The sequence below is a fragment of the Cyprinus carpio genome, chromosome A9, assembly GCF_018340385.1.
Source record: "Cyprinus carpio isolate SPL01 chromosome A9, ASM1834038v1, whole genome shotgun sequence".
Taxonomy (NCBI): domain Eukaryota; kingdom Metazoa; phylum Chordata; class Actinopteri; order Cypriniformes; family Cyprinidae; genus Cyprinus; species Cyprinus carpio.
In genome coordinates, this window is record NC_056580.1 from 3,233,586 (window position 1) to 3,254,947 (window position 21,362).

Here is a 21,362-nt window from a genome sequence, read left to right on the forward strand (position 1 = left end):
TACAGCCCACTAGATGGTGGTGTTGAGTTTTTTTCTGGTGAGGTCAGCTGGGTCACCTTCTGCATGCAGTAAGTTAAAATAAATAAAGTAAATAAACAATGACTAAAATAAAGATGGCACCATAGCAGAAAGTTATCAGGAAAGCCCCGTTCACGTTTAAATCGGATGTAAGACTGTTTTATTTATTTTAAATTTAACAGTAATTTACTTTCAAATGCCCCAATTGCTGAAGAGTCTGCACAACTTTTTTTGTACAAGATCAAGTCACAATGTTCAAAATACCTGTAGTAGCACAGCAGTGCATACCTGTTTACATTTAATTAGGGTGGACTAGATTAAACTGTAATACAAATAATTGAGTTTGTCAGGTGCATAAACCAGTTATGACAGATTTTCATTGTTGGTCAGCTTGTCTACTTGACAATCCCATTTTGCACTGCAGCAATAAAATTGAAGTGAGATAAACAAACTGAGAAATGTTTCTTTTTAGTTAAAACAGATGTAGCAAAAGTTTTCCTTTGGGGACATAATTTGAAGTTGGAAAAAGGTAATAAATTCCGATATATCGCAGAATATCGCAATTTATTTAAAATCAAAATAATATTGTATCGCGACACAAGTATAGTGATAACATTGTATCGTGAGGCCTTTGGTGATTCTCACCCCTACTAAATACCCACTATGCCATGCCTCAGTGCATTGCCTATCCACCTGGTGAGAGAGTGGCAAAAATAGTGGCAAACATACACCAAATTAAAAAGGGGGCACACCAGTTATGCCCGGCAGCTAAAATATCTCCAGGAAAATGGGGAACTCAACCAACTCTAATATTAAGGAGGGACATCCAAAAACAGGCAATGCACCGAGGCATGACATAGTGGGTATTTAGTTCCCCATAGTGTCCACTAGAGGATGCAGTGTGAGTTCCCTTGAAGGGGAATGTCTCGGGTTATACATGTTATCATGGTTCCTCGAGAGGGAACCAGACACTGCGCCCCCTTGCCATGCCTAGGGCCTGTCATTTAACGTCTCCTTCAGACAAAGAAGTTGATGATGTGGATTACAGGCAAAATCCTACATGTGGTTTTTTAAATGACCATCTTACACTGTACATCAAAATACGCCACAACCTCTAATGAGCTAAATACTGCCTCATAAATATCTTTAGGTTGCATAATATGGAGATGCAGTTTGTGCTGTGGGTGTGCCACCTTTAAAAATGCTCAAACACAAAGAATCAAACACACACACACACACGCCACAAGCAAACACTCCTGCTGGCACTGAGACTGACATATCTTGCTCAAGCTGTGTGTGTGTGTGTGTGTGTGTTAGAGGTCGTAGCAGAGAAACAGTTGTCACTGTGGGGGCAACACATCAGCACATGCCGCCTGCTGCAGTTAACAGCAAACAAACACTGCCACTCTGAAATGGCCTCATTAGCGCTACAGCAGCACTGCCAGGTCTCAACTCCTCTCTGAGGTTATATAAAGTAGATTTATGTTTGTGTGAAAGAGTGTGTAATTGTGTTCACTTTTTTGCTAGCGTGTGTGTGTATTTAACCTGCCGTTAGTCACACCTGTTCTCCATGTCGGCACTGCACTTGGGTGACAGAAGCTCAAAGGACTTGGTGAACTTCACCACCTGCGGGAGACATTAAAGCGAGCAGTATTAGAAAGATGCAGCAGGCAGGGGATGGGGAGGAAGAGGAAGGATCAGAGCGTACTGGAGATTCGATGTCCTCCAGAAGCTGGACGGAGCAGCGTTCACACTTCAGCAGGGTCTGAGCTCGGTGCATGATCTTCCTCACGATCTTCTCCAAATCGGTCTGCTCTTCGAACAAATCATTCACAACCTCCAAAAGAGCCTACACACACACAGACACACACACAGAAAAGCCCGAAACATACTTCACACAAGTATATGAATGCGAATACAAGTAGAATTCATGCATCATTGCATTCATGAGTTGCATTCTGAAGTACGCATGGCATTCGAAGTGTTTCTGCAAGGGCCCTAAGCAGAAATTAGTGTTAAGTGTCGTCTTCTATGGCCAGTTATGTCTTTCAGGTCAACTGCATGTTCAGATGGAGAAATCATCAAATCTGTCATCATGTACTTAGACTAATTTCATTTCAGACCCATTTTAATTTTCTTTCTTGAATGTACTGGTGTTTTATCCATGCAGCTCCAATTAATGGAGAGAGAATTTAGCTTAAAAGGGATTTGGGGTATTATTCTATTGATTGTGGCAGCAGTAATTAATAAATTTATGCTCAAATGATGGAGAAGAGCTGTATAAATGGGCAAACCCTAGAAAAAGCAGTGCATTTAATTGTACTGAATTTGTACTTGCAGTGTATTTCAAATCTTAAAGTACATAAACATAAACTTAAAGATAATATAATATTAATGAAATAAAAGGCCTCTTAAGTGTACTTAAAGAGAGTTCACTTTCATTACTGTTTGATGAAACAGTTAAATATACTTTTAAAAAGTGCACTTTGTAATCATGTCAAATTAAAAGTTTTACTTTAAAGTACATTTTAAATTACTATCCTTTAATAATCATATTTTATAATAATAATTATATAATTTATAAATAATAATCATATTTTGCACATGCTTTAAAGTACACTTATTTTGATGTGTTGACTAATATACTGAAGCACATGTAAAGTACTTGAGTATAATTATAACTGTGGTGTGCTATTTGATATTACATTTCAAGTTAAAATTATATTTAGTATGTTTTAAATCTACTAAATTGCAGCTTCTTCATTACAAATGTGCAATTACAAATGTTATATTATTCAATATTGCATTTAAAATTAATATATTTTAAGAAGATATATATATATCAAAAGAAGTAATTATGAAATTACATACAGAAATGTACTTAAGTTGTACTTAAGTAGATTAAAAAGGCACTTTAAAGTTCAGCTAATTACTTTTAATATAATTTTAATCTATAATACATTATAATTCAGTTGGAATTAAACTCCAATTAAGTGTCTGAAAACATTACATTCAGTCAACACTTAAGTATATCACTTTAAATATATTATTTCCGTAGTAAATGCTGTTTTTGAAAGTATACTACAGTAAAGTGTTCTTTTTCACAAGGGTTTATCCAGATGTGCGCTGTTGAAGAGCCGATTCAGGTGATAAAGTCTCAGTAAAAAATGCCAAATTATAGTAATCTGAAGACACTACAAAAGCTAGCACTCAGAATCGCGCTGTGTAAGATGAATTCAGCCTTAATTTTTTGGATGTTTTTGCACTGCTATGCATGATTTCCTTTAGTGAACTGGCTGCTAAAATATCAAGTGTGTTCAAATGACCAATGCTATAAGCAGGCACCATTCATTCTTAGTAAATTCCCTCCACTGTGTGTATCTATGATCACAGAAATTATGGTAATGGATGGAAAAACAGTAGTTTTTCAAGTTCACCCATGTTAACAGAGCGAGAACCATTATGGCTTACTCTAAAATAGTGCAAGCAGCATGTACGCTGAATGATCACTTGAGGTCCAACACTTTCTGCCTATATCTTTCTTATTCTCTCTCTTCTTCGTTCTTGTTTTCTCGCATTATGTTCCTCTGTGATCGATATTAAAAATGTGTTGATGACGCTGTAAGGGTGCCACGACTCAGATTTATGCTTCCCCAGCCACACACACATCTCTTCTTGATTCAAAACCTCTCGATGCAGGAACAGAGTGTGTAGGAAGAAAGAGATCAATAGACAGATACACACATACTACGTAATAAACACCCCCATGACATTTACAGCACACAATCGCACACACACACACACACAGCGCCGTCTTGTTACAGTAGTAGGGGTGCAGAGATATAATACGGTTTTAATGAAGTGCTTACCCTGCTCCTGTCGTACTCTTTCCTGGAGGCAGCGAAGAGCTGGGCGTTTGAGATGGCAATACCACAGAATGGCAGGTACATCTCCAACACCTGCACAGACACAAGAGTGTTTTGAAGTTTAGAGTCAATGTGAGTCTAAGGTGGTTGGATAAACACCAGTACAATAGTCTCCCAAAACCCACAGTGGTTTCAGCCTTGCATAGTACTGTAAGAGTAGTTACAGTAAAATTACATTACTAACCCTAAACCTAACCCTCAAGAGCAAATTTGTAATTAACATACTTTGAATGATTTGAATGGATGTGCACATTCATTCTGGCAGTTCTACTCATGTCTTTTAATCAATTTAATTTCAAAATCAACTGATTAAAAATGTAATTAAATGAACTGCATGACATGCCCATTAATTAATCAAATTAATCAGCATTAATCACATAAAAAAACTATCACAATTTCCAGAGAAAAGCCTACAAATTAAGACAATTCTACAAACATTATTTTCACAAGAAACCAGAGTGATGATGTGCAGAACATATTCTGAAAGCAGAGATTAATGTGGGTTTTATTTATTTTATTTATTTATTTATTAGTACATAGCAGACAATATTATGCATACTTAAAAAAAAACACATCACAATAAACATTAAGGTCTTTTATTAATTGTCTGTATTTATAGTAAGTAAACCAAATGAAACAATAACTAACAAAATGATAGTTTTAACTTAAGTGAAAATTCTACTTTCATATTATTGCTAATTTATATTTTACATTGACCTACATTGAGTAACATTTTGGCTTATGTCTATAGAAAATATATTAAGTATGGTACTTAAATAATCTTTCCATTCTGTATGATTGTTTTTATATTTGGGAAAATGAATATTTTTAATTAATATTTAATCAAAATCAGCTGTAACAAATTAAGTTGGTCCAAAGTGTATTTTTTCAGTGCATTATCATTTGGAACAAAATATATAGAGTTCTGGCATGAAACTTTAGATGGCGCAGTCTGAATCAAGTCTAAATCAATCTGACATAATGACATCATTATCACATGGCACAGCTGATTGGTTCTCTCCTGTATCGGTAGCCAATGAGCTCACTGCTCAACATTCAAATATATGACTAATGCTTGCCATAGCAGTTGCAGCTTGCTTCAGAACAGCAAAATTAACATCTAAGATAAGTGAATGCTCTTCTAATCCATATCGCTGTGTGTACTGCATGGTCTGCATAACTGAATTCAAAAATGAGCAACCATAATCAAGTTTAAGTGTCATGTTAGCATATGGAATCACTCTGAGGATACTCCGATAGTAACGGACATGAAACAGGTTAAAATGAAATAAACATTCTAGTGTATGCATTTCAACGGGGGTTCACCATATACACCGAAGGCACCGAACCCCCAACTGCTCCCTGGGCGCCGCAGCATAAATGACTGCCCACTGCTCTGGGTTTGTGTTCACGGTGTGTGTGTGTGTGTGTGTGTGTGTGTGTGTGTGTGTGTGTGTGTGTGTGTGTGTGTGTGTGTGTGTGTGTGTGTGTGTGTGTGTGTGTGTGTGTTACAAGATACACTCTCTCTATGTACATACATATATGTGACCCTGCCTGTGAAAACCCAGCTAAAGTAATTTTTTGTGATTTACTGTTTTCTACATAAAATCATCCTTCATAAAGATGTAGAACATTCTGTGAAAATATAACCTTTATATCTTTAATATTGACTGAGTAAGGCCATGTCAAAGATTGAAATCATAGTGAAATAAATGGTTGAACTCAAACTTTGATGCTTGTTATTTAATAATTAGATTTTGAGACTTTTGCCTGGATTTCACAGACAGGGTCACATATGCACACATTGTATACAGACACTGGTAGATGTAAACATGTTACAATGGAAGACAATGTAATGGTCAATAATTGCAACATAAAGGGGAAAAATATGGAGATAAAGTTAGAAAGCCTGAAGCTTGTGGTGTCAGAATGGCAGTCTACCAGTCAAATCCGAAGCAAGACACAACATACAACAATGCACTATGACAATAAAGTCCAGTGTTGCCAGATTGGAAATGTCCAAGTGTAGTACCAGAAGCTCAATATTATCCTATTTGGAAGAAAATAATCGTACATGAGTCAAACGTACAGAATACAGCTATTTATCTAGACCAGGGCTATTCAATTGAGAAGAGTATGTGCAGATCGCACATATGCCTTGAATATTGTGTTTGCACTAATTAAGTTAGTTTGTCCACAAGGTGACAACACTGGCCCGGGCCAGTCGGAAAAAGAAAAGGAAGAGACGCAGGGTTGCCAAGTCGAATTGGGCTACTTTAACACTGTTGCCACTGGTTGTTTTTCATGTCCGCGGGTTGAAGCGACTCCAATAACATGGTATTTATCCCCTTGAATGCGAATTTAAGCAGGGTAACTCCGCCAAACAAAAAATACGATTTTTAACTGTGGTCCCCCTGCGGAACGTGATTGGGCTTGTTTCGAGTAGCGATTGGGCAGGTTTTCTTGTGAAAACCTGGCAACCTTGAGAGACGCAACAACAGCAATCTACCGGAGACCGCAACATCAATAGACGGCAGAGTTGACAAGTGCTTGTGTGAGAGAGTTATGAGATATCCACAACTCTAGTTTAAACGAGTATAAAGACAGTGTTATCGGTCATAACATCTGGCAAGAAATAGCACAGACTGGACAAAGGTGATTATCAAATGCAGTATAGTTTGAAAGTCAGCGCATTCGGCTGGACGTAATTAATTATATGCTGAATAGCCGCTTCAGACAACCACGCCAGTAGCACTTCAGATGACAAAAACACACACAATTATGTCAAAATGCACGGTTTTGTGCAAGTGTTAAAAAACAACACTTTTCAATTATACTGTAATGTTGAATGGCTATATTAATGGCTAAAATTGAGAGGAAGATGTGTTTAATAGAAACATCATCCGCAGTTTTCTCAAAAATTTGTAGGCAATAAAGAGACTTGGTAAAATTATAACAATATTATGACAATTAGTCATGATTAATTACAGAAAATGTGATTAATTCGTTTTTTTGTTGTTGTTTGTTTGTTTGTTTTCGATTGACAGACAACACAAATGTTAACTTTTCATAGACATTGCTGTTGGTAATATTAATTCATTTTACTGCTGAATATGCATTTAATTTTAATTAATTATGTTATAGACCTCCCATAAAGTGATTGGGATGGCCCCCTTCAAATTTTGAATTCGATAACCTGGACCTCAAATGAAACTAATTGAATAGCCCTGATCTAGACCAACAATTTTTTTACACAATCTGCAAATTACCCCAATAGATAAATAACTAGGCATACCTTACCATATGTGCGAAGGTCCAAACTTCACCTCTGAGTCGCTGTCATCAGAAGCCTGCGTGTTGCCAGATGTTGAGGGGGATCCTTTTGCTCTACAGATTTGATGACTTGGCTTAAAAGAAGGGCACCCTCCTGTATTATTAACACACACCGAGGTGTGCACAAGCCCATTTAGAGTGTCTGTAATGAGCTGATTTTGTGGCTTTGTTTTGATGAGGTTGACTTTGGAAAAAAACACATTCACATGATGCATTTGAATGGGGAAACACGAAAACATCAAGGGCAAACTTTCCCAATTCGCTGAACATGATCACCCCCTCAAAATCCTCCAAAGTATAGATATGGTGCCAGAATTCATCAACATCCATTGCTTTTGTATCTTCACTTAAGGCCACCAGTGGCAATTGCCTCCATTGGTCATCAGTGGCTTGGAGACGGTGTGCATTTTTCATGTCAATGAACAGTGGCACTTGTTGCATGAGGGGAAGCAAAGACGAATGCTCTGCTCGTGCCTTGGCATCATTTGCAGTGGCAGGGGACAGGAACACGATTTGGGTGGAGAGGGCATCAAGTCAAACCGTTTCTTGATTTCTCCGCAGGCAACCCAGAGAAAATTCTGACAGCGCCCAGCATGAAAATCTGTCAGTGTGGCTGCTGGTCATGCTGCATCACTTTTACACCAAAGTGCAGCGGGTTTAGTGGTCTGAGCTTTTTGGGTTTCACAGACCTTGCTCTTCAATGAAGTAATCACCATCTTTTCACTTTGAAAATATTTATTAAGATCTGTGAATTTAGGTAGCACACACTCTAGAAAATAGTAGTACAGGCAAAGGGAGTGAAAATATTTTCCTCAGCGGTTAATCCAGCCTCGAGCCACTGGTCAGTGAAAAAAAGCCGGAGGGCATTCCACTGGGTGGACACACGTTTCACAACTTCGCTTCCCAGAGCTGTGCGACACGTTTTGCACTGTTTTTCAAATATCCATGTCTCTGGCAAAATCCTTGCACCTGTAAGGGAGCTGCTTGTGTGCATGTGGCACACACACTCATTGTAAAACCTTTCTGCAGTGGCCCCCTCACTGTCTGTGTTGGTCTTCACCAGATTTGCACCAGTTTCCAGAAATGGGTCTGAATCCTGTTTGTGCCCTCTTCGAAAAACGAACAATGACACAAAGCATTTTAAGGATCTGGCTTTAGATAAGCTGATATTGATCAGTTAAAAGACAATGCCTGAGATTGGCTCGTGACATTCCTATATATTTCTCAGGTTTTCCCATGCACTATGCCCATTTGCCATTGGTCGATCAAACAGATAGTCCCAAACCCAACTTACACCACTGTTAAACTACCATTTGAAGAAATCAAATTACAAATGTCTAATATATGATTTTTTTCTCCAAAAACCAGTAAAGCAGAAACCCCTCCTTGCAGTGATTTCACTGGCCAATTTATTCATGCAGTCATCTGTCAAGAAAAAGTTAAAAGTAAAAAAAAATAACAAATGGATCCACTGAACTTTAATGGATATGATCACAACAAACAATAATCTTATCTATAAGGATGTGTGACCAGTTGTAAGGTTATGTTTAGGGTAAGCAGTCTCAACACTCAGAACGGTGACTGACATGACCAATGAAATCTACAGAATCAGCTTCTGGGTGGGGTTATTTTACCATAAACGACATATCTTTTTAGATTAAGTTTTAAATACTTTGCCTTTAAGGGTGACTGAAGGAGATTAAGTAAATTAAGAGAAAGAGAGAGAGAGAGAAAAGTCAAACAGAGAGGTGTTTGCTGTATTAAGATTGAGGGGGTTGTGCTCATGTGCTATAATTGTGTTCAGTTTTTCTCTCTCTCCCTCACACACACACACACACACACACACACACACACACACACACACACACACACACACACACACACACAAACACACACACACACACACACAAACACAAACACAACTGAATCTATTCCAGACATCCTAGGCATTTATGAAACATCTACAATAGGATTATTCCCATCATTCTTTTAAAGTTATTTAATAAGTTATTTGAGAATAAATGATGTCACATCAGGTGAGGACATTGGCGCTCCCATAATGCACATGGATATCAAAGCCTTATTTCTGTAAAGCCTGACATATGAAATAATAGTCAGAAAAATCTATTTTTTTTTCTTTTAATGGAACAATTTATTGGAACTTCAGACAAAATCTAGATTGTATCATATTTGATATATCAGGCTGTTATATCTCATATAGCATAACAGAGAAAATATGGATGTCAAATCTTGAGAAGTAAAAACAATTCAATTTTATTTTTGGGGCCCAAACTAAGTAAAAATATGCAATTTGGTGCACATGCTAATAATGGTCACAAAGTGGTAAAAAAAATATGATCAAAAAGTGAAATGAAATTCTGATAGTTTGTAGTATGCATGTAAATATCATCTGTCAATCTCATAATAATGTATTAATGTAATAAGATGATATTTAAATGCTTATTATTATGATTAAAGCTCTATTTTCTTTTTATATTGTGGCAGCAAAACATAATGCAATGCAATACAGTGATGACTGAGAAATGATATTGCTCAAAAGCCTGATGAATTATATTTGATGCTCACATTTTAACATAAGTATAAACTTAAACTTAAACTTAAATTTGAGCATCAAAATGGATGCATAAAATAAATAGAGTAGGGTTTACAGGGTTAATGTTAATAAATCCTCATTTATTTGTTCTGTATTGTTTAATAGCTCCATAACTATTAGTGTTCCATATATGTTTGCATGTGTCCACTGTTTGGCCCAGTCTCTCTCTCTCTCTCTCTCTGTGTGTGTGTGTGTGTGTGTGTTTTATGCTCAACTATAGGCTGTCTTGTGTCTCAATATCTCTGCTGGTTGTATCTTCTTCAATATCCCATAAGCTGCTAAACCATACTGCAGTCTACGAAGAAGTGTGACAGAGACAGCAGAACTTCACTGCCCTGAATGGATTAGCCGTTTCCTCACTCTCAGCTGTGTTTTTAAAGGTCTGAGATCTCCTCTAGCACACCCAGAATGCCAAACACACACTCAGATTGCTGTCAGAATGACAAAAACACACTCACATTCCTCTTTTGGTGAGCCAGAGAGCCTCTCTGAGAGAAATTAGTGTAGTCATAATGTTGAGAATAAAATTACAATTCTGCCAGGAACCACATCAAAACCTGCCTCAGGACAAGTCAGTGTGACACCACAGAGGCCTGTATGAATCTGTCAGTCCTCAAGTCACAGAGAGCGCAGGTAAACAGGATCCTGGAGTAATTGGATTCTGTCTGACTTCCCATTAGTCTGGGCTGCATGGGAGACTGATGCATCGAGCCTGTTTACCGCACTCTTAAAGCATTTAATAAAGAGCAGATGTGACCTGATCCTGCGGGAGAGATCAACAGATTCTCACAGCACACTTTCAGCTCATTTAAACTGTTAAGCTAATGAAAAGAGAGAACCGAGCTCTTTCACATGGAAACACAACAACTTTCTACAGATTATCACGCAACTATTTCATTACTACTTCATTCCTCTGTGGGCCTCCAAAGTAAAGTTTGTTGCAGGTGCTTCTGCTAAACTTCATCACTGTAATTTTTCCCTGTAGTCCATTTATGCTTCTGCACCATGTGTATGTCGTTTCTCGTGATCATTCTGCACCCACTATACCTTTTAAGAGTTCTATGATAATGACCTTTGAAATCATTGGCTAAGCTTTTTTTTTTTTTTGGTTGGCTGACGGCTCCTAAATAGTTTTCAAATACCCAAACCTGCAATAACAGATTCTTTGAAAAGCCTGAATTACATTGTGACAGGATCACAAAACAATAAGTGCTGAAATGTAAGTCTCAAGTCCTAAGATCTGAAGCACACTGCAAGTGCACATTCATTACAATTAAGTGCACTTCTTTTTCACAAGGCATGTTGGTTTACTAACTCTCCTTATTAATACTCATGGTTCCATAGTTAAATGTTCAAGCACATATGGATGTGGTATGTATTAGTCCGTATAATTGTGGCCATGTAATGTATGTTAATGAGGTCATGGTTGTGACATGAAAACATTTTTGCAGTCTAAGTGGAGTTTTTAATCAGTTTTCCTGATATGACCTTATTAAACTGACCTATAATTAATGCAGAGGATCTGTGTTTGCTGAGATGTCAACAGACAGCACTGGGCTTCTGTGCTTGGCCCGTCTCAGCCCTGTGCCTGAGCTGAGGAATAAAGATTCAGGATTACAGGTAGGCACATACTGAATCGTCAGTCACCACCTCAGGGCTCCTGTGGCCTATTTTCAACAAAGAACCATAAATCTCGGCCTCACACAAACACACACAACAGACAACTTGCTAGCAATAAACATCTGCCTATGAGCAATAATTTAGCATGTGTCACAAGTAGGGATGATCATTTTATCCGGTTAACTGTTAACCAACCGTTAAGAATTTTGACCGATTAATACAATCAGTTAAACAGTTTAAAAAGCCATTTATTTTCAGTAATTTATCAAAACATTTAAAAAGGTTGGCTGCATGGTTAAAATAGAGAAAAAAAAAATTTTAGAGAAAAAAAAAAACATAAGTCTCGTTTTATTTAATTCAGAAATAGACCTGGGTCCCGTTCTTCGTACGTCACTAACTCAGTTAGCTGGATTTGATTGTTGATGATTTGGCATGATTTTGGAAAGTTTGGTTCTTCGAAGCTCATCGGTGTTGCTGTCATAGCAACAGGTCCGTAAGCTTAAACCTGCTCGGGAGCAGCTTATTTCATGTAAACAGGATTAGATTGCATTTTTTTTATGAATAATTGATACTTAAAATCTGTCTGCTACCACCGTTACTATATTACAAGAGCATCCTACTGATCCAGGGACAATAAAATAAAATAATAATAATAAAACATTTTTTTAAAGATAATATAATAACGTTATGTAGTCTTTAACACAGTCAGTTTTACTCACTGAAAGATTTATTCATCATAAAATAATTACTTCATAATTGTATTAGAGTCTTACACACATGCTATACAGATCATGTAGAGTCGTGCATTAATTTGAGTGATGACAGCTATTATGGGAGTATCTTGATAGAGCGCAAGAGATGCAGATAACATGATCTTGACCCTTAAGAAACTTTAATTAATGCTGTCACGTAGCATATCTGTTCAAATATAAAATTAAATCTGAAGTTTGAATTGCTAATTACTACATTGAAATAAAAATGTAAAGCCTGTACAAATATTACAAATCGTGAATATAAATAATTGGGAATCGTGTAAATAAAATGAAATAAAAACATATCAAATTTAAACAAACTTAGTTAACATTTAGTTTTGTTTGCTTGTCTGTTTCCTTATAAAAGTCCAGAAATTTGTCAAGTTTTTCGTCAGGTGCCTTTTTTAATTGTATGATGTCATTAGGTTGTCGCCTTGCCGCCAGCCAATCGCTGCATTGCTGATCATGGTTTCAAGTATTGATACATAACCCCTTTTAAACCAACCCATGTACGCACTATTATCTCAGATAACTCAATCCAGCCATATTAATCATCAACAACAGGGGCGTTCAAAGAACCGAATTAGCCAGATCCTGATTAGCCTGATGATATCATCTTGGATGTGACATTTCATCTCGGATGTAATAAGCGACATACGAAGAACGAGCCCCTAATGCCGACGTGAAATGTTTACAAAAATTATAATAAACACCGTAAACATAGCTAGGCTATTTTAGTTCACCTCACTCCACAACAAATCCTTTCAATCAACAGTATTTAGAAAAGAACACGAATTAAAAATATAAAAAGCTATAGCAATATAGCCAAAATGAATTAATTTAGGCTAAAACGAAACTGAAACTAATGTTGGGTCTCTCAGCTTCGTATTCGCGATGTATTTGAATGCCAAAATATTATTTATTATGTACTTTACTCACGTTCCAATATCCACGTAAAACAAAATGTTTTGCATAACATCATGGTAGTACGGTATGGTGATAACATTAATCGGAACAGATTTTACTACATATTTAAACTGAGCAGTCTGTGTGTGAGTGTGTTTTTTTTTTTCATGTTTGACTTACTGTATTTTATTATGATAATAAACGGGCTGCATTGTCAAGGTAGCAATACTTAACTGTGTGCGCGCATGCGGCGCCGGTGCAATCACTTAATTCCCCCCTCCCCCCAACAGTGGAAGCAACTACTCCTTTTAATCGTAAAGATAATCCAAATTCTAAAAGGTTTGCCTTTATTTGTGTACAATCACAATAATACCAAATCTTTGTAAAAATAAGCATAAAGAAAAATAGGATGCCGCTTTCTGCCATCTGGGTTCATTTCGCACAGCACAAAAATGAACCGAAACTCTGCATACTAGGCTACTTGTTGCACAGTTTTTCGTTCATTTTCTTTATGTCAAAGTGGTCACTAGTGGTCACTAAAAAGTGAAAGATTAATTGATGCAATTTAGTGTTGAAGTCCGAAAACATTACATTCAGTTTGCACTTAAGTATATTATTTTTGAAGTATATTATTTCTGTATTACATATTCTTTTTAAAAGTATGTTTAAGTGTAAATCAGAGTTCTGGCATGAAACTCTAGATGGTGAAGTCCGATAGGTCTAACTCAGTCTGATCTAATGACATCATTATCACATGGCACAGCTGATTGGTGCTCTCCTGTATCGGTAGCCAATGAGCTCGCTGCTCAACATTCAAATATATGACTAGTGCTTGCTGTAGCAGTTGCAGCTGGTTTCAGAAACCCTCCACCTTCCCCAGCTCCACCTGTATAGATCTGCTATGAGGTGATTCATGTATGCTATATGGGGGTTATTTCATGTACGTTACAGTATCTTTGCAGCAGCAATATTTCTTACATGCTCACATCAGAATGTTGTGGATGTATTGGCAGTAGTAAGTCTCAGTGCTTGCTCTGCCGCAGCAGCAGCAGTGTAGCAGATCTATTCCGCCAAAACCAAATACATTAACATTGTCATGTACATTACCATGCCAGTCCCTCCGAGAGCTGTCATGACAGAACTGCATTTACTCTAATCATACCGTGCTGTTTAGACATGTTAATAACATGGTAATTTATTGAAGTACTCTTAAGTAAATACCAAGGCATACTGCATTAATACAGTGATCATACTGTGTATTTTATGGCATGGAACTATGATAATAGCATGGTATTCTTTGAAGTAGCATGGCGCATGAGTGGTACAGTAATTTTCTAAGGGTTATTTCTGCTTAAAATGCTTAAAATGCAGTGGGACTGAACACCAGATGTATGGAGAGAGAGAGACACGCACACATTCTGTAAGGCAGATTACACTCTGCATCACTGTCTGAGAGAATATGATATTGTATTGAACACGCGGTAATTCCTCAGCGCTGCCTTCTGCTAATCCCGCTGAGAATTCATGGGACTATTCACAGTACTGTGGCATTTCACAACAAAGAGCAGAGAGTTGTGTGCTCGTCTGGAAGCCCAGCAGCACATCCGGACTCTCCAGCTATCAGAAACACACAGCAGAGCTTTGAAACAGAGATCAGATCTGTGCTCACGACACTGAACAGTGTGGACTGCTGTCTCATTTAGTAACTTTCTTTTATGTGAAAATAAAAAGGGATGTTTGCCCTTGCAAAACTTGTTTGTGGAGGTTGCCAGGGTGTTGATATGTGGTTGCTAAGGTGCTCTGAGTGGTTTAAGCAAGGTTATATGCAGTTGCTAGGGTTTTTTGAGTGGTTGCTTGGGCACTGTGTTTAAGTCTCCAGATATGACTTAGATCCCCTAACCATTAACACAAACCTGAGTGTTTGTGAGTGAGATAATAAATGAAAATAATATAATAACAATTCCCAGTTTGGAACATCAAGCAGCATAACAGACAGCTAAGACAACTAGAATTGGCTGATATCGGAAGCCTTGCACACTGAGGTTAAAATGGCCATGCTTACACATGATTTTCTTTTTCCATGGAAAACAAAAGGAAATGCATGCAAAATGTTTTCAAGCTCCAAAGTATCATAACAGTAGTCCATACAACTATGACAAGCTTTTCATGACAAGCATTTATGGTAAAGTAAATATACTTGTCATGACATTTCTATAGACATTTTCATTTTTAAATATATATTTAAATACATTCTAATTACACATCTACTGTATAATGATGAAGTTGCAATGTAGTTCATTTAAATATTAACTTTAAATCTAATATTAAACACATTACAGTTAAAATTATGATCAAGCACTACAAATATATAATCTAAATAAAATATAAAGTTTTGAAGTGCACATTTAATACAATCAAGTGCCACTAAGCTATGAACTAATGATGTATTAACCAAGTAGATCATTAAGTGAGTTAAAATCAAGAACAAAAACAATCTAATGTATGAATGAATCATTCAGACCAAATCAGAATCAACTAATCCACTGTTGAAAAGAATCACAAACCGGTCATCACTTTCTCTCACACAAAGCTATTATATGGCTTTAGAAGACTTGGATTATAGCACACAAATTGTATGCAAATAGTTTGAACCACTGTTATGATACTTCAGTGGTGCTTTTAGAAGCTTTATTTCCTCTCAGCCACATGGAGAATAGAATGGAAACATAATTGTTTTGTATTTTACAGAAGAAAGAAAGACTTACAAGTTTGAAACTATATCAAGGTGAGTAAATAATAACAGAAAATTCATTTTTGGATGAACTATCCCTCTAAATATCTAGATGGATCAAGTGACACAGTCTGTAAGTGTGTAGCTGGTGACTCTGAGAAAAATGTTAAATAATGTTTCCTACAAAATGATAGAATGCCTCATTTAGATGTTACCAAATCCACACACACACACACACACACACACACACACACACACACACACACACACACACACACACACACACACACACACACACACACACTTAGTGTGTCTCCTCTCAGCATCTCTGACGCCTCTGGACACATTCATTATATCCAGTGTCAGCGCTGCGCTCACTGCTTACGTTGAGAAATATGAGACATCCTGTTCAGCTTTAAACCCCACAGCATCTGTTTCATTCACACAGATGAAAGATAAGTGCATTCACCACACGATGACGGGGTGTGGACTGGAGCCATCGTCACTGGTCCAGTCAAATCAGAAGAACACAATGAAAACATTCATTGAAAAAAAATAAAGAAAAAAATAATAATAAAGAACAACTAGGCTTATATTCACATTCATACTTAATTATGCATCTTGAGGTCTGGATATGTAGCCTACCTACTTCAATAGCTTAACAAAACCTCAGAAAATATAAGGATGCATATAGGTGCTAAATGATCAAATTTTCAAAACTCACTGATGTGGTGCTACAGTGTTCTAGGTAGTTGCCAAGGTGTTGCTATGTGTTTGCTAAGGTGTTCTAGGTGGCTTCTAGGTACTATGACTTTTAAAAGGAGTACTTATTATTATTATTAAGCATAGTATTTATTATTACCAAAAGAATATACTTGAGTGCAAACTGAATGTAATGTTTTCAGAGACTTTGGTAGTAAACTGCAGTTAAATTAAAATGTATTAAATTTATATTAAATGCAATTAGTGTGTTTTTCACCCACAAATTTCATAATTAATTCAATATGAAATATGGTTAAAATTATTGAAATTATTTATTATTTGGCTGAAATTATTTATAAAATATTATAATAAAATATACTTTAATGTCAATTCTATTGAAACTTGTATGCCATGTATTTAAATATATTTGTAACTACACATTTGATAAATGATAAAGTTGCAATTAAGAACTTTTATTTTAAATATTAAAAAAACAAAATTAAAAAAATTATACTTAAATATTACAAAAAACACTCATTTGCACTTTTTTAAAAGTATACTTAAGTGTGTTAATAAACAGTCATTAAAGTGTCTCTCTAAGTACACTTAAGTGGCCTTTTATTTCATTAATATAATAGTATCTGCAAGTACAGTTAAAAAAAAGATTTGACATACACTACAGGTGCACAATCAATACAATTAAGTGCACATCTTTTTCACAAGCCTCCACTGAGCTATAAAGCACTGTAACTTGATCACAAGAATCACAAATGCCACTATACAGACATTGAAGCGCCAACTGATAAAGAGTGGGAATGTTTGCTAAAAACACAATGACTGTCGGTGTGAATGGGGCTAAATAGTAATGACTGCATTAGTAAGCACCACTAATAATGCTTTCACAACTACTGTGTCCCATTCATATGAGTACATGTTCATGTGTTATGATACTGTACATGGAACTCCAAAAGTATTTCTACCATGATACAACTCCAAAGAAACTTTTTTGTAAAGACAGTGTAAAAAAAAAAAAAAAAAAAAAACGTTCCAATGACTCTGTCCTTAAAGTCGGTACATTCACACGTTTTACACGTGCCGCACATCCCCTGTGAAAGATGGCGTATTACCTGTGTCACTTGAGCTCCTGTAAACAGAGCAGCCGCGGCCGCTGATTAATGACTCTGCCATTTGAGAACTGCTTCTGTGTTTATAAAGACTTCATTGTTACTCAAGGTCAACATTAATGAGACACTTTATTTCGTTTTCATGATAGCATAGCACGGTTGACCACGCTACCTTAACCCAGAACAAATGATGACAAGGACAGCTAACGCTGACGCTAACTATTCAGCTTTACACAGACAGCCATGAACACTCTGCCCACTCACAGTGATCCAATGACAAGACCATTACATAAGCAGACAGTTTTTGACGTCAGTGCAAAGCTACAATTTTAAGTACGATATATCACTGCAATCTTCTCAACTGAATTCACTGAACTAAATTTCACTCTCTACACCTTATTAGATTTCTCAGCTCAGAAATAAAATTATGTTAATGGAGCAATAACAAATAAGAGTGCCCAAGATGAAGCAAAAATCTGGTAAAATATTTTTTATCTGAATAAGTATGGGGAGTCATTTTGACTTTGCATTGTCATAAAAAGATGAAACTATCTGGTATTTTAAGAGACTAATTGACCTTGGCACAGTGATGAGTGTCTGTAGGGGTCCTCTCTATGATATAATTTCCTATTTTATGATTTTCTGCACGTTGGTTGAATTGCATAACATGACTTTGTGTCGGAGGACAAAAGTTTTTTCAAATGTTAGCAAGCAGCAAAGTAGTGATTTATTTTCTAATAAATAATAATACAAAAAGTGCAAAATCATGTTATGCCAATATCTCAGTATTAAATTAATTTAATAAACTTTTATAAAATATGTATTAAGGGACAATATTTGAGTTGATTTTCGTGAGCTTTTTGTACCTTTACCTGGGCATTTTTTTCTAACCATATAAAAGCTCACAGCTTGTCCTTCATTGATGTCAAACACTGTATCAATAAATAAAAAAATTAAAAAAATTAATAATAATAAATCCCAATCATTTTCAGCATCAAATGCAATGATATCCGTAAACAATGCAAGTCATAACACAATAAAAATTCTGCTATGATACATTTCTGGACATTCTATTTTTTCTGATTTGGATGATCCCAACCACATATAATATTCTTTCTTCTGTGAAACACAGAATGAGATGTTAGGTAGAATGGTGATTATACTGCCAAACTCTCAAAAACAAATCCAAAAAAAAAAAAAATGTCTGTAAAAGCATCATAGAAGTAGTCTATGTGATCCATGTGAGCACACAAGTCACAGAGTATTTTTATGACACTTTTATGGTGCGTTTTGTAATTTTTGGAGTTACAGTACCTCCTTGTTTTCTAGTAACAGTAACTCATTCTGCCAAACATCTCACAATAAAACCAAATTCTGATATGATATATTTATTAATAAAGAAAAGAAAACAGTGCGTTATGTGTGTGTGTGTGTGTGTGTGTGTGTGTGTGTGTGTGTGTGTGTGTGTGTGTGTGTGTGTGTGTGTGCAGAGGTTTGCATAATGTTATGGCCTGTTCACACCAAGAACGATTACTATAACAGTATCTATATTAGCGTCCACACCAATGGACAATATCTTCCTGTTTATTATAAGCTCAAGCTACAGTTTCACTATATGGACACAAGTATTGGGACACCTGACCATTACACCAACAGGGACTTTAATTTTAAATAGACATTAATATGGAGTTGGTCCCCCCTATGAAGCAATAACAGGTTCCTCTCCTCTGTGAAGGGTTTCCACTAGATTTCGGAGTGTTTCTGTGTTGAATGTTTGCCCATACATCCAGTAGTGCATTTATGAGGTAAGGCACTGATGCCGGACCATATAAACCACATAAAGGGCCGAGCTCAACCCCTAAAAAACAGCCCCACGCTATTACCCCTCCTCCACCAAGTTGCAGTCACACAGAGAATGTTCTCCTGGCATCTGTCAAACCCAGACTCGCTCATCAGACTGACAAACAGAGAAGTGTGAACCGGTTTCCACTGCTCCAGAGTCCAGTGGCGGCCGCTTTACTCCACTCCATCTGACGCTTGCCATTGTATTTGGTGATGTGAGGCTTGCATGCAGCTGCTCGGCCATGAAGCTCCTGCCACACAGTTTTTGTGCTCATATTAATGCCAGTGGAAGTTTGGAGCTCTTGAGTTCTGGAATCAGCAGAGCGTTGGTGACTTTAACACATCATGTGCCTCAGCACTCAGTGACCCGCTCTGACTTTACATGATCAGTTTCTGCTCTTCCCAAGTGCCTCCAATTCCCAATAAAACCACTTACAGTTGACATTGGAATATCTAGCAGGGATGATATTTCACAGACTGACTTGTTGGCATCCTATGACAGAACCATGCTTGAACACACCAAACTCTTCAGAATGACCCATTTATTTTTCCCACAAATGTGACCTGTGCTGGCAAAATGAGTCACAATGAGCAAATTTTCAAAAATGAGTTTTTTTATGTTCACATTCTCCATTAAAAGACCTTCAGAATGATGTACGATTTGTTAAAAATCAAAAGTATTCTGAAGTTCCAAAGCAAAATGACAGAGCAACGTTGCATCTTTTCCTCCAGTTGTTTTCTTAATAATAACTATATTAATAATCACAATATAGCTATTTTTATTTTTTCTTTGTTATATAAATAATAACAGGTGCAAAAAAACAAAACAAAACAAAAAACATTAGTACAAATATTAGAAAGAAACAAATAATACATTACCTTTTTTCATTTTACATATACTCAAAAGCATTCAAGTAAGAAAAACAAATAATCAAATGTAAAAATCCCTTTAGTCTGTTAATTACAAATACATTTATTATTAAAACTACAAAAGCAGTTCAATCAAGAGCAGCGAGTGATTCCCTCTTTTCTTTACCTACTGTAATGCACCAATCTAATCTAATGTTACACATCGGATGTTTTTCCCCAACGGTTTCCCAAAAGTTTATTTAAGACTTACAGATTATGTTTGCGTGAACTTGAATTGAATTGAATTGAATTGAATTGTACTTAAATGCTGTAATTCTGTGTATATTTATCGGGCCTTTATGTGCACGCTTTGAATGACGGTCAGTGCGAGAAATGAGTGGAGAAGAGGTACTCCTCTCAGAAAACATACAAATAAAGGTAAATAAAGATCTAAAATTATTATTTGGAGCATTGGGATCGCTAGACGAGGGCTTAATGAACTAATTTTGTGAAAACCTCAAAATTGTCATTTTTTACTATTTTGCCTGCAACTCAAAATTAGCAGTGTGCATTCCGACTCATTTTGCCAGCACGGGTCACAGATATTTGTAAATGCTTACTGCACAGCTACGTGTTTGATTTTATACACCTGTGGCAATGGGTTTGACTGAAACATCTGAATTCAGTAATTAAGAGGTGTGTCCCAATACCTTTGTCCATACAGTACAGTGTATTTAATCTGCCACTTTAAATGTTTGGGCTCTTTAAAGTTTTTATTGTTCAGCTGAGCAAAATCATTCTAAAAGAGACTCCAATATCGTTCTTCTGTGTCATTATTGTTATAGCTGTGGTGTGAACTTCACACCCCTGTCCCCCGTCACTAATTTTATCCCATAAATTCCTCGTTGATAATCATACATATTTAAACAACATCTCCCCTGTAAA

At 36.5% G+C, this 21,362-nt stretch overlaps 1 protein-coding gene across 1 annotated transcript in view; it reads right to left on the reverse strand.

The window, feature by feature from the left end:
* Positions 1-21,362, reverse strand: part of LOC109054762 (dual 3',5'-cyclic-AMP and -GMP phosphodiesterase 11A) — a 63,904-nt gene that overhangs the window by 38,518 nt on the left and 4,024 nt on the right. Inside the window, exons 3-5 of the mRNA XM_042763192.1 lie at positions 3,888-3,977; positions 1,727-1,867; positions 1,580-1,644 (exon numbers count right to left, since the gene is read on the reverse strand). Of these exons, the coding sequence (XP_042619126.1) occupies positions 1,580-1,644; positions 1,727-1,867; positions 3,888-3,977 (296 nt within the window). The remainder of the gene's footprint in view (positions 1-1,579; positions 1,645-1,726; positions 1,868-3,887; positions 3,978-21,362) is intronic.